At 44.1% G+C, this 17031-nt stretch overlaps 2 protein-coding genes across 3 annotated transcripts in view; one reads left to right on the top strand and one right to left on the bottom strand.

Moving 5' to 3' along the window:
• The first annotated feature begins 1202 nt into the window (after positions 1-1202).
• DUS1L (dihydrouridine synthase 1 like) lies at positions 1203-14877 on the top strand. Of its 2 annotated transcripts, none has more exons than XM_030287527.4 (13): positions 1203-1612; positions 4963-5071; positions 5960-6010; positions 7772-7824; positions 8619-8701; positions 8865-8968; positions 9896-10040; positions 10665-10761; positions 11128-11216; positions 11766-11932; positions 12477-12514; positions 14114-14189; positions 14518-14877. In XM_030287527.4, the coding sequence occupies exons 1-13, from the start codon at positions 1376-1378 to the stop codon at positions 14667-14669; spliced, it is 1401 nt and encodes a 466-aa protein (XP_030143387.1). In that variant the 5' UTR covers positions 1203-1375; the 3' UTR covers positions 14670-14877. The 2 variants fall into 2 exon arrangements, with proteins under 2 accessions (XP_030143387.1, XP_002197358.1); XM_002197322.5 differs by having other exon boundaries at positions 1205-1612; positions 7712-7824.
• GPS1 (G protein pathway suppressor 1) overlaps positions 13661-17031 on the bottom strand; it is a 16259-nt gene continuing 12888 nt past the window's right edge. The window contains exon 15 of the mRNA XM_072937134.1: positions 13661-14018. Within this exon, the coding sequence (XP_072793235.1) occupies positions 13987-14018 (32 nt within the window). The 3' untranslated portion in view covers positions 13661-13986. The remainder of the gene's footprint in view (positions 14019-17031) is intronic.

The following is a 17031-nucleotide window of genomic DNA, read 5'->3' as shown; positions in this document are numbered from 1 at the left end:
TAGCTTTATAAAATGATGCAAAATGAACGATATTGTCATGGATGCTGTTACATTTGGTTCTGTCACGTGTACCATTTTCACCGGCTGCGGCGGAGGCCCAAGTGCTCGAAGCCGCCTGGCTTAGGCTCGGGAGCCGCCGCCGCCCGGGCCGCGCTGCGCGGGGCGCGAACCGGCCGAGCGCCGAGGCTGCTGCGCTGCCGCGGCACCTGCGGGGAGAGCGGCCGCGCACGGCGCCGCAGCAGCCGCTCCGCGGCCCCTCAGCCGCCCCTCACCGCCCCTCTGCGGCCCCTCAGCCGCTCCCCAGCCGCCCCTCTGCGGCCCCTCAGCCGCTCCCCAGCCGCCCCTCTGCGGCCCCTCAGCCGCTCCCCAGCCGCCCCTCTGCGGCCCCTCAGCCGCTCCCCAGCCGCCCCTCTGCGGCCCCTCAGCCGCTCCTCAGCCGCCCCTCTGCGGCCCCTCAGCCGCCCCTCTGCGGCCCCTCAGCCGCTCCCCAGCCGCCCCTCTGCGGCCCCTCTGCGGCCCCCCAGCCGCCCCTCTGCGGCCCCTCTGCGGCCCCCCAGCCGCTCCCCAGCCGCCCCTCTGCGGCCCCTCAGCCGCCCCCCAGCCGCTCCCCAGCCGCCCCTCTGCGGCCCCCCAGCCGCCCCTCTGCGGCCCCTCAGCCGCCCCTCTGCGGCCCCCCAGCCGCCCCTCAGCCGCTCCCCAGCCGCTCCCCAGCCGCCCCTCTGCGGCCCCCCAGCCGCCCCTCAGCCGCTCCCCAGCCGCCCCTCTGCGGCCCCTCAGCCGCTCCCCAGCCGCCCCTCTGCGGCCCCTCTGCCGCCCCTCAGCCGCCCCTCTGCGGCCCCTCTGCGGCCCCTCAGCCGCCCCTCTGCGGCCCCTCTGCGGCCCCTCAGCCGCTCCCCAGCCGCCCCTCTGCGGCCCCTCAGCCGCTCCCCAGCCGCCCCTCTGCGGCCCCTCTGCGGCCCCCCAGCCGCCCCTCTGCGGCCCCTCAGCCGCTCCCCAGCCGCCCCTCTGCGGCCCCTCAGCCGCCCCTCTGCGGCCCCCCAGCCGCTCCCCAGCCGCTCCCCAGCCGCCCCTCTGCGGCCCCTCAGCCGCCCCTCTGCGGCCCCTCAGCCGCCCCTCTGCGGCCCCCCAGCCGCTCCCCAGCCGCCCCTCTGCGGCCCCGCATTCGCTGCGCCTCTCCCGCGCGCGGCCGCTGCTGGCAGCGCCGCGGTTTCTGGAGGGGACGGTGCGTGACAGCACCGCCGAGCCGGCCGGAGCGAGATGGCGGTGGCACCGTCCGGCTGCGCCAGCGCCCGGCCCGGTCGCGGCGGCCTGCGGGCGTCAGGCGGCGAGCCCCGGGGCCAGCAGCCGCAACGCTGCACGGGCGAGCAAGCGGGAGATGCCGAAGCTGCGCGGAGAAGCCTTCTGGAGGGAGACGCTGCGAAGCGCCCATTACGTGGTGGCGCCCATGGTGGACCAGAGCGAGCTGGCCTGGAGGCTGCTGAGCCGCCGCCACGGCGCCCAGCTCTGCTACACACCGATGCTGCACGCCCAGGTCTTCCTCAGGGACGCCAACTACCGCCGCGAGAACCTCTACGGCGAGGCCTGTCCCGAGGACCGGCCGCTTATCGTGCAGGTGAGCGCGGCTCCCGCCCCGGCTCACCCCGTCAGCACCGGGAGCGGCGGCGGCGGCTGCCGGAGGAGCTTCCCTGGGCGCACCAGCGGTGCCGTTCTTGGGTAACGTTGAGGACGCGAGTCAGCGCTGCCGAACGCACGCGCTCCATCCGCCCCGCTCGTGCTCACAAATCCAGGCGTTTCCCAAATGTGCATGAGTTGAAGGTAGTCAGCCTCATCCACGTTTTAACGTGGTTCTATAGGATGACAGAAATCTTATTTTCTTCATGTAAATACCGCTGACAGTACTTAGCTCCTGAAGATGTGTGTTTTTCGGTTTATCCCACGTTTAGCAGAGGGTTTCCTGTCTTAACCACCGTGGCCGGGAGCACTGGACTTCTCAGAGGGTTTCAGTCCCCTGTGCCTCATCTTTAGAAACAGATTACAGTTGGTCTTGTAGAGTCAGGGTGTGTCCCAGATCTGATACCACTCAAGAAGGATCACAGCTTTTTGAGTAGTAATCTGAAACCCTGAGCTCAGTGTTTAGCTATAGATAAAAAACACAAGGAAAATAGGACAGACTTTAAAGCATGTGTTGCTTCTGCTTCTGACTACTGTGTGATGTTAAGGTATTTCACTCTATGCCAAAGAGGGAAAATGGCTTGTGGAGCTGGAGAATAATGCAGGCAAAGACTGTTGTCATGAGCAGAGGAATGACTGATTTACACACATGGAGCAGTTAAATGGATGAGGACTATTTACCCTGGAAAATAATTGTTTTCCTTGACTGAGGAGAGAGATAAGAGAAGCCTGTAGAAGTATTACTGGCCTGAAGATGATGAATAGGAAACAAGTAAGCATAGTGGTAGTTATAAACTGTGAAATTCATTGCTGTGCGATGTGCTGGATTCTGAAACATTACATGAGTTTAGAAAGCAAATGAAGGAAAACATTTGAGGGTCTTTAGGTGCAACAAACACACCTTCTGTTTCCAAAGTCCATAAAGACACTTTTTCAGCTTCTGCTGTTCCCTAGACATTTTGGTGTTAACCTTTGATCTGTCTCAGTACAGCTTTCACAGAATCATGGAATATTCTGGGTTGGAAGGGACCCACAAATCCACAACCTACAAGTACATTGAGTCCAACTCTTAAGTAAATTGTTTATACAGGGGTAGAACTCACAGCCTTAGTGTTACTAGCTATACCATGCTCTGACCAAATGAGCAAATCTCAGCATCTCATATATTCTTCTTCTGTGGGAGATAATCTCTTTTGACACAGAAAAATAAAAGTGGTGGAAATTCAAGTAATCTTAGAAAGATGTCACAGATCTTCAGCTCAGTGAGCTGTGTGTCCTGGTGACACCACCCGAACAGGATCAGTTGCTATGAGCTTGCTATGTTACCCTTCTTCCCACTGGCCGCTATTGGATATAAAGTATGGAACAAACTAATCTTTGGATTGATCATGTGCAGGAGTCCTTAAAGATTTGGTCACAGAGTCTTGGAATTAGATTAGACAGAGGTACATTTGAGCTCAGCCTGCTCTGAAGATTTTGTTTACTGTGCTAACATTCTCATTATATTATATGATTGGAGGCTTTCCATAATTTCAGTTGTCTCATAGAAAGCAAATTTTTTATTTTAGTTGGTGTCAGTTATAATTTTATGTAGTGCTATAGGGTTTAAGTAACACCTTCTGCTCAGAAGTGTTTACATTTTTTTCAAGTTTATTAAAGACATGATGGAATTGGTTTTTGTGAAAAATGAGGTTTAGAAAATCTGTTTAAAACCATAAATGAGAAGAATAGTTTGTCTCTGTCCTCTTCAACAAAGAAGCTTCAAAATAACCTATTTTATTAATTTGCTTTTTGCACTGTGTTTTAAATGTAATATTAATTACACTCAGTTAAAATTGAGCATTTGACTATAGCCCATGTGTCTGTTTCACATTCCATGGCAATTCATTTTAGAGGCTGCCAGGGCACTGCTGACTCATATTCAACTTGCCATCAACCAGGACCCCCAGGTCCCTTTCTGCAGCACTGTTCTCCAGCCTTTTGTTCCCCTGTCTGTCCATACATGCAGAGTCACCCTGTCCCAGGTTCAGAATAGGCTGCTTGTCGATTAAACTTCATATAGTCCGTGATTGCCTAGCCCTCTGATGGTCCCTTTCCAGGGCCTCTGTGCCTCCCGGGGTGTAGACAGCTCCTCACAATTTAGTATCCTCAGCAAGGTTACAAATGTCAGCAGAGTTACAAGTCATGTATGGAGCTGTTAAAGAGCTCTGGCTCTATCTAAGATGGAGCCCTAGGCATGACCGGTCACCAGCCTAATGTCATCCCAGTCACTATGTCCTGGCTTATAAGATAAGCATGTATTCTATTTGCTATCTGTTAGAAGTAGGGCAGGTATTTCTTCTTAAGTTAAACAGTTTTCTTATTTCTTCTAAAAACAATGTCTCCCTCCGGGGAGATATCTTCTATTAATGGACCATTGGATGACTCACTGCATGACTGGTAAAGTTGCATCATCCATTGTGAGATGCTCCACCCAGAGGGAGGAGCCAAGCATCCCTACCTGCATAAAATCAGCATTTTTTAAGACATTAGAGCAGCCTTTTTGCTAGATTCCCAGAGGAGCAGCTTCTTCTCTGCTGGATTCCCAGAGGAGCAGCTTCTTCCCCACTGGATCCCCAGAGGAAGACCAGGCCCATCTACTCTATCACTACACTCTTCTACAAGATCACTGCTTTAGCAGCATTTCATCTGCCACTCCAGGAAGAGCAGCCACCATTTAACTGGACTATTACCAACACCTTGACTCCTTAGGGTGTGAGGTTTCTGACTCTATTAGTAATTTTGTTTGTAGTAATTACATTTTTTTTATTTAGTTCTTTTTTTTCCAGTAAAGAACTGTTATTCCCATTCCCATATCTTTGCCTGAGAGCCTTTTAATTTTGAAATTGTAGTAATTCAGAAAGAAGGAGTTTACCTTTTCCATTTCACAGGAGGCTCTTGCCTTCGTTTACAAACTCCTGTTTTTTCAAACCAAGGCACACTATAACCCCTTGCACTTGACTCATGAGCCAGTTGTCTGCCCATCACACAATGTGTTTATCCAGCTGTGGGCTGGGCATTTTGTCAGAGCCATCCTGTGAGAAGCAGTATCGAATGCTTTGCTGAGATCCAAAAAGATTACATCACATGGCTTGCCTTGATCATTTTGAGAAATAGTGTTTGGTATTATTAACTGTGTATATTTGCCTTTTTCCTCTAGCAGGTAGTTGCTTCATAACTACGTCATCACGTTTTGTCAGTACTTGAAGAAAGCTATTGCCTGATTATTCCACTTCTCTTTGGTTTTCACAGTTCTGTGCCAATGATCCTGAAGTGTTTGTCCAAGCAGCACTGTTGGCTCAGGATTACTGTGATGCCATAGACCTAAATTTGGGTTGCCCCCAAATGATTGCAAAGAGAGGTATGTGCAAATCTGAATCCTGGATAAGCAGAGAAATTGGAAATGGTGTTTCAAATGTGAATGTTGGCAGTAAAATATCAAGAGGGCCAAATCAAGCCTTGGGGAGGCTGCAGTACTGCTGAAGTACTTAGTTACACCCAATGTAGCAGGTAAGGCTTTTTGTAGTACCTAAAGCAAAAATTAGATATAACTAATTCTAATTTCTCTGAAGTGTCAGCTCCTATGTCTAGAATATCCTTCAGAAACATTATTTTTAGTAAGAGCTTGATTTTCTTTATGATTTTTGCTCAGTCTATTTTTTAAAAACTGCACTTAAAATTAGATCTTTCAGACCCTTAGGATCTCCTATTTCCCTGATACGTGCAGAGTTTTTTCACAGTAGTGTAGAAGAGGATGACACATGCTGAATCCCTTAGATACTGCATGTTTGAAAACCAGAGCCAGTGTTTGAAAATTTTGTATCAGTTAAGGTATTGAGAAAATATTTGTTCAGTAACTGCCCATTCTTCTTCTAAAATATCTTTTGAAGACTAATAGGAAATTATTAGTGGTACAAATAGATCTTTCAGTCTGATCATCTGTTATCCTAATAGGATTTATTAATCATCTGGTATAAACCTTTAGAAGTTGGACTTTGAGCTGCAAGTGTCAACACATCAGCCTTGAGGAGCTCCAGTGAAAGTCGGGTGTGGGTATTCCTTGTTTATCCTGTAAATTTAGGGGGGCAGGGAGAACATAATGATCCCACTCTTCCAGCTAGGGCAGGACAGAGCAATGTTTCTGCTAGTGAGGCATATGAGTGTCTGGATCTTTGTGAGAGTTTATTGAAAACTGTGCTTCAGGATCTTACTTTTCTGCACAAATCTGTCATATGCTCTTTTATCATAGGTCACTATGGAGCATTTCTGCAAGAGGAGTGGGATCTTCTTCAGAGAATGAGTAAGTATTTAGAGAGGGAATAGGATGAACTAATTTTTGAGAGGAGGTCTAGGGATTTTGGGGGAAAGGAGGTGCATCATATTTCTTTGGGCAGAGTTGTGTTTGGGTTTTGAAGGGGCGGTTCTTTTTTGTTCTTTTATTTTTTTTATTTCATGCTGTATTCCAGTGGCACCCTCAAGATACTTGATGGTATCCCACTGCAAACTCACACTAGATCTGCTAAAAGACTTTTGTACCTGAAACAGACTTCAGGTGAAAGTGAATCAATTAAGTTCCAGTCTCATATGATAGTTTAGTGACTCTCCAGCTCTAGAAACAGTAGAGGCCCCAGTGCCTTACTTTTTCACATTGAAGTTCTCAGGTGCCAAGGGTCGTGTTTCTGCTGGAAGCCACAGTTGCCCTTTTCTGGTCAACTCCGTGTACTCTTTCTGTCCAGAACATAGCAAATTATGCCTTTCTTCTCCTAATTTTTGTAGGTTATTTTCAGTCTATCAGTAGCTGTTGTGAACAGTATCATATTTTTTAAAAAATTTCATTTGTAACTGATATAAAAAAGCAAGGTTTTGGTCATTTTGTAGAATTGAGAATGTGCCTTCATCCCATTTCAAAGCAAGTGTTGGAACCATGAAGTTAGAGAGTCCTATTTCTGTTTGCATTCCCAGTGGTCTGGGGAGTCTTGAGTGATGTTTGGTACAAAGACACTGCTGAGAACCTGGAAGATTAGACAGTGCATCCTTGCCCAGCATGTAATGTGGCTGTTGAGAAATATGCAAGTCAGAATAGCCTCAAAGTGTGAAGGTCATCTAGTTGGGTGAACCCAGGCTATCTAGTAAGAGAAGTGTCTTAGCCTGTCCTCTTCTTCCTTTTTTCCCTCACTGCCTTTAAAATGGTGGAGCACTCTTTTCTGCTTGCACCTGAATACACCTTGCTTGCTCCTTTGAAAGGGTGATGGGAAGTAGCTTTCTTTAGAGCTCACAGGATTTGTATTAGAAGACAGCAGGTGACTTCCTACATTGTAAATCCAAGCTCTTGGAAAATAAGAGAATTTCAAACACATTACTCAGTGTTTTCCTGCTGGCTCTCTTTGTTAGCTCTCTTTTTGGTATTTTTGTGATTCCATGTCCTGTGTAAGGACTGGGAGTTTACCATGTTCTAGATTTCGCCCTGACTCTATAAGCTACCTTTACTACTTGATTGCATCCACAGCCTACCTCATTTGATAAGACTCTGCTTGCCATGGATAAGACTCTACTAATAATGATTTTTTTTGGTGATAATTTGCAAAGAAGTGAATCACCTTTTGTGGGAAAGGTAGACAAGCAAATGTTAATGTTGGAGGAGTACAATAGCCTATGAAGATAATAAACTTGTATCAATAATTAAGTTGTGAGGGGCTGGTCTTTGAAAGCCCTCACAAAGGGCTTTCAAATGCAGTGGAAGCATTAGGGCTATTAAATGGGTGACTATTTTATGCAATCTTGTTAGGGTGCAGATTTTGTGTTTCATGTGTGTGTTACTGTTACGTGATTAAACTATGCAGTAAAGATTGCAGAGGACACTGCTGATTTTTTAAGCTGTGAAAACTGCATAGCAGTAACTTCTTAGACTTCTTCCATACCACACCCAGTATCAGATCTTGAGGAGAGCAGACACTTCATAGCATTGTGCAGCCCACTTACCTGTCTTTTCAATCTTTCTCAGTTTTACTGGCTAACGAGAAGCTCTCTGTTCCCATCACATGCAAAATCCGCATTTTCCCAGACATTGACAAGACAGTGAAGTATGCACAGATGCTGGAGAAAGCTGGCTGCCAGGTAAGAAGGCAGCTGCTCCCTCTACTCCTGCACCGGACACGTATCTTTGTGTAAAATATCTGATGACCTGTTCTTCACCAGTTCTTGAATAGGCTGCATTATTTTGCAGACAGAGCAAACAGGATGCAGACAGATCCTGTGTGTTTGCAGCCCCAGGCTGCAGGTCAGTAGTGTGGTACGAAAGACAGAGTGATTTCAGTCTCTTGTAATCACTGCACTGTGCAGCATCCTTCACTGTGGCTGAGCATCTCAATCTTCACATACTGTTGCAGGAGGCAAGTGTGAATGCATGAAATGCACAGTACTGTAGAAGAAAAAGGGTATCAAAAGGTATCACTAGAAGAAATAGGCAGCCTTCTAACTCCAATTAAATAGGCAGCATCTAGAAATAGGCAGCATCTCTAATTCCAATTAAATTGGAAGAGATATCTATAGTTAGAGACAGTACTGACATTATTTGGACCTTCAGCTGAGGAGAAAGCTAGATCAATATATCACAAATTCCAAAGTAAATCACTAATGGAATCAAGTAGGAAAAGGAAAGGAAACCTGTAGGTTCTCCCATGATAGAATCTTGTCATGCCATGGAATAGCAAGATGAAAGGAGTCTAAAACCATGCCACAGTAGGTGAGCTGCTGATATCTTTCTGTGTTGCTAAACTCCCTTCACTGTTGAAATAGCAGCAGGAACTCAGTGGCATCTCTGAAGTGTAGGGAGTGAAAGGAAATTTTTTTCAGTGGATTTATTCCAGTGGTTCATACACGTGGAAAGTAAATGTAATGTTGTTTTCCAGCTGCTGACTGTGCATGGCCGTACTAAAGAACAGAAAGGACCACTTGCTGGCGTGGCATCCTGGGAGCACATTCAAGCTGTAAGGTTAGTAAGCAGTACCAGTCTTAGTGGATTCCTGCTAGCACACTGGATCTTAAACAGAGTGTACAGTGGCACTGAAGAGCAAACAAATTTATGTGACAGGAGGAGAATTTCTGGGTTGACTCTAATTCTCAGTTTTATGCATCTGTTTTATTCATTGGTATAGAAAAGCTGTAAACATTCCTGTATTTGCAAATGGAAACATCCAGTGTCTCAGCGATGTGCAAGAATGCATCCGTAAGACAGGAGTACATGGTGTCATGAGTGCAGGTAAAAAATATGAGTTATTTATTATTCCCTTAGCAGTTCCATATATATTTATTAAAAACTTATGTCAGATTGACTTGGTGAACAGCTTTGCTTGACAGCTGAGTGGCCATTCTCCCTTGTTTTATACTGGCCATCACATACCAGGAATAGGGATCCCTTAAGATTTGTTAAGAATCGTTATGTTGGACTTGCAATACCATTGACTCATTGAGCTCAAATGTAATTACTTGACATATGGGAGGCATATGGGACTCCTGTTGTCCTGGAATATTTTTGTGACATCTGTTAATCAATGGAAAAGTTTTTTGAATGTTCTCAATTAACTAAGTGCATCTGTGGGTTAATATTCCTGCAGGTGGTTCATGTTGGGTTGGGACAAGAAAGAATTGACATAACTTCCTACAGGAAGAGCTAGGATAGGCATCAGAAAAGCTTCTAATCACTCACACAATTAAAGAACGGTTGTAGAATCTTGGTTTTAGAGAATACTGGTTAACAAAAGACTTATGAAGCCAGTGGAGAAAAGCACAGTGAGAAGCTGTATCTGTGAACTTGGGCCAGACAAATATCAATACAGACATAAGGCAAGAGACCTGTCATTTCAGTATTTAACTGCTGGGTAACAAAAGCAGTGATTTCTCTATTTATTAATTGGTTTACTGTCTTCCTGTCAAGGTTAGATGCCTTTCTAGAAACAGCATTTTAATTAGATTTGAGCTGTTCAGCACAGTCAGGAATTGCATAGTGAAATACAGTATCCCAAGGTCAGATTAGAGTATTACAGACCCTGTATTCTTTTTGAGAGTTTGTGGGTGATGTGTCTGTGGCTGTAGAATGACAAAAGAGATGATCAAACTCCAGAGCAGAGATTTTGGCCTTTGTTTCAATCCTGAAATGAAAGCTTGAGTATTTCTTTTCGTTCCCTAGAAGGTAATCTTCATAACCCAGCTTTGTTTGAGGGCCGGAACCCATTGGTGTGGGAGATGGCTGAGGAGTATCTGGAGATAGTGCGGAAGTACCCATGTCCATTGTCTTATGTTAGGGCTCATCTCTTCAAGCTCTGGCATCACACGTGAGTATCTCCTTAGAACTCTTTAATGTTTTCAGGGGTCATCCTGCTTAGAAAGCGTCTGGCTTTCTGGACTAAGATTTGTTTGGCCAGAATGAGTATCCTGCAAAGTTTTCTTTCCTGGACCTGGCTGGAGAAGGTGTGGGCTGAGGCCTTTACTCTTTATTTCATATCTGGGAAACAGGGCATGGGGAATGAACAAGTTGCCACAAGATCAGCCAGGGTGTGATCTCACAGCATGCCAGCTGCAATGTGGTAATTGCCCATGTGCAAACACTCCATGGCAAACACAAGTTAACTATCTCCTTGTTCATTGTGCGGCAAAGTGCTGTTGCATTTATTGTGGAGTAAGAGCACAGCTATGGGCAGTTACTGAGAAGCAGCTGATGCACTGTACATTCATGTTAGCTTTTGTCAAAGTACCTTGGTTGTCTGACGAGTATTTATGTGGAAGAGACATGTGTGCTTTTCTCTGGACTTACAAAGAGGAATATAAGCTTCTGCCAAAGGCAAATTAATCAAGAAATTTATAATAAAATAATCAAGAAAAGTGTATAAAATGCATTTCTACAGTTATTTTTAGTTGATTGCAGTCTAAATATAACTGATGTTTGGGCTTTGCCTTAGGCTTCAAGTTTACCAGCAGCTGCGTGAAGAATTAGCAAAAGTGAAGACTCTAGATGGCATTGTAGATGTCAACAGGGAGCTGAAACTGCGATGCCAGGTACCAAGATTGGCCCTAATCTCCCAGAACAGCATTGCCTGCACTTGGTGGGAATGTACCAAGTATGTTATAGAGTTGACATCCATTAGTCACTTCTCTGGGACTTTGTGGCTTGCTAACCTTGATATTCGTAGCTTGCTATAGTAGCATCCCCTTAAGCCTGGACAACTTTATCTGAGATAAAGTTGATTTAGGAGTTACAAATGTGCTTCAGTTGATCTGTGGTAGTAGATGGTTTTTTTGCCTATATGTAAGTGTCAGTAATTGTTAGCTTAAATTTCAGTTTGTGATTTCATGGAGTTTGAAGTATTATTTAGTGTATTTTCTGACAACTCCAGGAAGACTGACTGTAACTCTATGCTGCAGGAAGAAATAGCTAACCAGAAAGAAGGAGAAAAGCCAAAAGAAGGATTGCCTTTTTTCCACTGGATCTGTCAGCCATACATCAGGCCAGGGTGAGTTATTTATTTTGATACTTACAGGTACTCATAGGCCTTTCCCACCCATACCATCAGTATCAGCCACTGATTCTGTTCTAGGAGCTTACATTCACTAAAAAAAAAAAAAAGACTGAAGAAGACTTAGGATTTTTTTTTTTCTAGTTTGGTTGTTTCCTAGTTATTGCTTTGTTTGTGGGGATGTTGCTCATTGTTTGCATCTTCTCCTTTGGATCCTTCTCAAATTTCTCTCTGGAAAGTAAAAATTAGGAATCCCACTGCAGCTGAGAACAAGAACCTGATGTGCCTAATTTAGCTGACATACTTTAATTGTCAGCTTTAATTGGTCAACTTTAACTGTTATGTCTGATAGTGTCTCTGTTATTAACTGCCATTGTTAACTAAAAAAGCTAGGTTTTTCTATCCCACTTCTAAGGGCAATGACACTTCATTGTAGCAGTGATAGAAAGGTTTATGGTTTACGCAGATTTCTGTAAACCAAAATAATGGTCAGGGAACAGCTACATCTTCCCTCCAGGCAACTTATGATGAAATTCACTGTTTCAGGCCAAAGGAGAGATGCAGGGAGAATGGAGAAAGTGGAATGGAAAAAGGTGCGCGGGGAAAACGTGCTCTGGAAGAAGAGGAAGATGGAAATTCTGAGCTTCTGTCAAAGAATAAACAAAAAAAGAAGTTAAGAAATCCAAATAAAAGCTTTGATCCATCTTTAAAACGTAAGTTCCATTCATTGGCATAAATGTATGGAGATATGCTGATACCACCTTTGACATAACTTGCCGCTAAGAATTTTCCTGGCGTGTGTACTTGTAGAAACCTCTTTGAAAAGAGGAGGAATTGTTGCTATTGAAATTTCAATAGCAGGTAACGTGATTCAAATAAGGTTCACTAGTAAAGGAAACAAGGATCAAAGTAGTAGGTCACTGATTTTAAGCATCTTTTTAAGATCAAAAGTTTACAAACTGCATTGTGGCTGCCACTAGCATTTGAAATTGAAATTTTGTATGAATTTTAAGCTGTTGTCCTCCAGTTTTATGCTTGACTTGAGGATTAAAATTTTCAATGTTTGGATTTTAGCATAGAGGCACTTAAAAATTCAAAGTACTTTTACCTTTGCATTGTTTTTTGAGGTACTGTATTTTTATTTTAAAAAGAGTCTCTGGCTAGAAAAGCACCAAGCCTTGTCTGGTTCTGGTTTTTTTCTAACTTCTTCCACATAAAAATACCATTAGTGAAATCAGCTTTCTCTCTCTCTCTCAGCCAAGTATGCAAAATGTGATCAATGTGGAAACCCTAAGGTAAGTCAGTACAAGCGTCCGTAAAAGCATTTCTGTTAAATGGAAATTAAATGTCCATGAAGGGATCAATCCTGCAATGTCTGGATGGAGACAGGTGACACATGGTGTCCCTCAGGGGTCTGTACTGGGACAGCACTGCAGCATCTGCAGCTCTGTTTTGTGTTGTGTTTGGATCTCTGCCTTGATCATAACAAGCCTAAGCACCTTCTCATCCTCAGTCCTGCTTTTGCAGCAGATTAATATTGACTTTCACTATTAGCAATGTGAAATGAGGCAGCTGGTTTTACAGGTTCTGTATTGAAATTTCAAATATTTTGATATTTGCAAAGAATTCATTTTGCTTTTGCTTGTTTATTTTTTCCCATGGGGAACATAGCTGTTTGCTTGATAGGGTGGTGTTGCTGAGTTGTGTGAGCAGAGTGTATTTATTGCTGCTAATATACCTGTAAAGTGGGGTGTAAGATGCAAGTAATTTTGTGTTCTGGCTAAAAAATTAGCATTACACCTCAGGGGGCAGGGGAGCCTGCAACACAACCATGTGATGTTGCTCCCTGTTGTAACACTGTTACTGCAGCGAAGCAGTGGCAGCCAGCTGGGGCTCAATTTGAAGCTGCAGCTACTGAAAGAAACAGATTTTTTTTTTTTCCTGTGATCATTACTGGGAAAACATTGAGCACTAGACTGGCCTGCTTTCAAAGCCATCCTGTTTCATAGCTAATCCAGATGACATTGCTTGGTGCATAAACCAAGACTGTCTGCACCAAGACTTAGACTTATTTTTGTTTTGCTGTTGCATCACTGTAATGTTGCAGGTAGTTCTTGAAATCTTCTGACTAGGCCTCTAGTTATTTTTTCCCTGTATTATGTGTTTCTGAGCCATGTCATGAAATGGGGTGGGGGCTGTGGAGGTGTGGAGAAGAAAAAGGAGAAGGAACTCAACTAAAGCCTCCCTAAACATGAAGAATTTTCTGACTGGGGTGAAGGGAACCATGTAAACAATAAACAAATCAATATCAACTAACAATATCAACTCTCTTTTCTAAAATGTGTGTCAGCAAAGCACCTCAGAGACCCAGGCTCATTCTGCCACCTCATCAGTTAGCCAAGACTCAGTTGCTGCTGTCCCCTAAGGGTCATACATTATACTTTAGTACATATGCAGGTTTATTTTAGGATGCAAGTAGGGAAGTAATTCTGGTGGTAACATATTGTAGGCATAACTGCAGATGGTAGCACCGTGTTTCATGTTGCAGAGAACTAGAGCCAGCTCATTAGCACCAAATGTGTTCATGCTTGTTCCAGAGGGCTTATGGCATGTGGCTGCTTGTGGTGGGTAACTCGGGCTGCCCAACAGGCTGTGGGGGTTGCACAAGTTGAATGTGGATTTTTTTTTTTGGTTGGTTGGGGTTTTTTTGTTCTTTATGTGCAAACAGTGAGTAGCGTCCAGTATGACATCAACTCTGTCATCTTCATTAGGCTGAGTACACGTTTTTTCCCCGAAGATCTGAAAGTGCAGAGCTGTATCGTTACTTATTATAGTAAACAGTAACAATTTTATTTTCACTGACAAAGCTTCTTTATACCGCTATCCCAACCCAGGGCACTAAATGTGTGTTTAACATGTGCCGAGGATGCTGTAAGAAAAGAGCATTCAAGGAGGTAGCAGATTGTCCAGGTAAGCATATCTGACCTTTCCAGGCATAAAGGAAACATATAATCAATCTCTCGTGTATATTCATTACTTAATCTTTGGGTTATGGGGTGTAGGTGGGTGTTAAAATCTACACAGTACCTAAAATGCTACGTGCTATCTAAAAGTTTGTAGTACCATTTTAAAAGACTGCTCTTCCTTCTATCACTGCTCCTGCTTCCAATACCTCGGGATGCAGTTCCCAGTCTGTAAAGACCCATTCTTTTTAAGGAATGAGGTATTCTGTTTACCACTGTAGTCATCTCATTTCAGGATGTTGGTTTGGGCCTTTTTCCCCCTTTTGCTTTTTCAGGTCATGGATTACTTTTTAAGACCAAGTATGAAAAATCCCTTTCATGGCAGCACAGTCAAAGAGGAATTCAAACCCCAGAGATCAGTCAGAGAGGAGATGCAGAGGTGGGGGAGACAGCAGTGCTGAAGGAGGCTGGTGACAGTACAGGGTGAAGCTTTGGAAATGAACAGTCCAAGAGCTCCTGCCAGACCACTACACTACTTCCCTGGGCCAAAGAATGTGCCATCTCCAGCTCACTGTCATCTGTGTGAACTTCTTCCACATGGTTAAGTTCTGGAAAAGTTTTATTTAAGTAAAAAAACTGCTTACTCAGGGAATTATCCTGCATTTGAAATAAAAGAGATGCAATTAAATATCTAATGCTGTGTTTGAAAGACTGAAAATGCTGCATTTTTGAGTGGAGACAATTTCTGTAAGCTGCCATTACACTCTGCCTCCTGTATGCTCATTAACCCTTAATGTTTTCTTTTTACTACTGGCGACTAAATGTATTGTATTAGAACAGCCTTCTGGCATGCTAAAAATAGCAATGTCAGTGACCTCCTCACTAACAGAAAATGTGTCACATTTGTTTGTGTTTTGGTAGGCCACATTTTTAATGTAGAAAGGAAAGCAGCAGTACTTGGAAAATGTGAATGTAAAACTTAGATCTTGCTATATCCACATTAACAATTATTAGTTTCTTACAGTATGATCAAACTTAACAATCTTCTATGAGCCAAAGGTTGGGGGAGGATGAAATTACTATTTTAACAGAGGTTGTCTAAAAATATGTGGGAAGTTGGAACCAAGTCCATTAATATTTCCATGCTCAAAGTCTCATACTTCATTATGTGGTCATTTGTCTTTCACAAATGATAAATTCTGAGAGACATGTGACAAAACCAGATGCAGGTCCTACACATGCCTTTTTTAAAGACGGGAGCTTGAAACCACCTCTTTCACCTCGTGGAAATCGTCCACTTCTTCCCTCACACAGGCATACATGCTAAAGCTGTCAAGTATTCTGAGTTTCCTGGTCTGTTTCCCCCTCCTCTAGTACAAAACCTAAATAGTCATTATCCTAGAATTTCAAACTGTTTAATTGACCTCTCCCCACTTACAGTTTCCCAAAAAGATAGGAAAGCTCATTCTCCTGCTCAAAGTAAAGGCAAAACAGCCAATTCCAGCACAAGAGAACTGGGGCTGTGAGAGATTCAGCTTCTTACCCACACAGAGAGATTTTAGATCACCCCTCCCTCTCACAAATACAATCTCATTACAGAATCACCAATGTGAAGGAACAGTCAAGGTGACTTTAGGCTCCTAAATTCAGGAACGGCCTTACACTTGAGAGTACTACTTGGATACTTTTCCATAAAGAATTAGTATTTAAGGTATACTTGTCCCTCCCCACCATGCCAAGGCATTTCTTAACAAGCACAATGGAGGAATGCAGATAGACCTCATCTTGTCCACTCCTGTCCAAGCATGGCTGGACGCTGCCACACTCCTGACACAGGGCTGAAAAACTGCTCAGTTTGGCACTGCAACATAGATCCACCTCTGTGCATCCAGCTACAAATCACCACACTAATGGAAAAAAGTTTCAACCTGAACTTTCAGCAGGTGTGCAAGAAGACGCCAACCTTGCAGTTACTAAGGCAAAGCTGTCCAGATGAGCCACGGCTCACTAACCAATGCTTGTGAACTTGGGAGGCCCAATTACAACACGAGCAAAGCCAAACCACTTACTGTTTACACTGAGTGCACCTGCACCAACAAGGGATTACTTTCAGATTAGGCAATATACTAATTATTCTTTTTATCTCTAATCAAAAAATTGTAGTTTGCCAGCTCAGCAAGGTCAAGGCCTATTTTGTTTCTGTTTCACAGGCCTTTAAGGAGATATACGCTATTTAATTTTCATGGAGTAGGGGGAGTAGGCAGTGCCCTGAATGTAGAATGATGCTGAAAATGATGCTCAGTCTTCAGGAAAATGGATTCTCACATCTAAATTATTTTCAGAGGCACACAAGAAAAAGCTGGGATACTTCACCTGACAAAAAAGAAAGCTAATTGCCTTTATTTAAGAAACCGGTTATGAAATGAATTATGAGAAGGATTTTTAAAAAAATTTAAAGACAAAAAGTGCATTAAAACGAAGACTGAAACTCCGAGATTTCAGCACGTATTTATGGGGTACAAACTTTTAAGTGCAGAGGGTTCGCTTAGATCAACTACAGGCACAGGGAGTACAAAGCTAGAGCTGAAGGCTTAGAGAACTGAAACAGTAGTACCTGTAGGGTCAGGGACAAAAAGAATACCCAGCCTGATCTACCAGCTAAGCCACATTTTTCAGGTCCTGCCACTTGAGTTCTTGTTTGAATTAGACCATCTCTTGCTAATGCAGCTGTCCTTCAGTCTGTAGCTTTAGTAACTCTACCAAGGCCTAAGCTTGAATTATTTCTTTGATGTCAAAGACTTAATTGCATTATGAATTCACCAAGCTCTAATTAGTGAATCTTGTACATT

This window comes from Taeniopygia guttata, chromosome 18 (genome assembly GCF_048771995.1).
Source record: "Taeniopygia guttata chromosome 18, bTaeGut7.mat, whole genome shotgun sequence".
NCBI lineage: Eukaryota > Metazoa > Chordata > Aves > Passeriformes > Estrildidae > Taeniopygia > Taeniopygia guttata.
The sequence above is the reverse complement of the archived record's forward strand: the minus strand, read 5'-3'. Positions and strand labels throughout refer to the sequence as shown.

What these genes read in the sequence shown, in the direction of transcription:
- DUS1L (XM_002197322.5), top strand. Translation starts at nt 1,376, where the DNA reads ATGCCGAAGCTGCGCGGAGAAGCCTTCTGGAGGGAGACGCTGCGAAGC. An exon ending in ACCGGCCGCTTATCGTGCAG is followed by an intron (nt 1,613 to 4,962) that starts GTGAGCGCGGCT and finishes TGGTTTTCACAG; the next exon opens with TTCTGTGCCAATGATCCTGA. An exon ending in GGATCTTCTTCAGAGAATGA is followed by an intron (nt 6,011 to 7,711) that starts GTAAGTATTTAG and finishes AATCTTTCTCAG; the next exon opens with TTTTACTGGCTAACGAGAAG.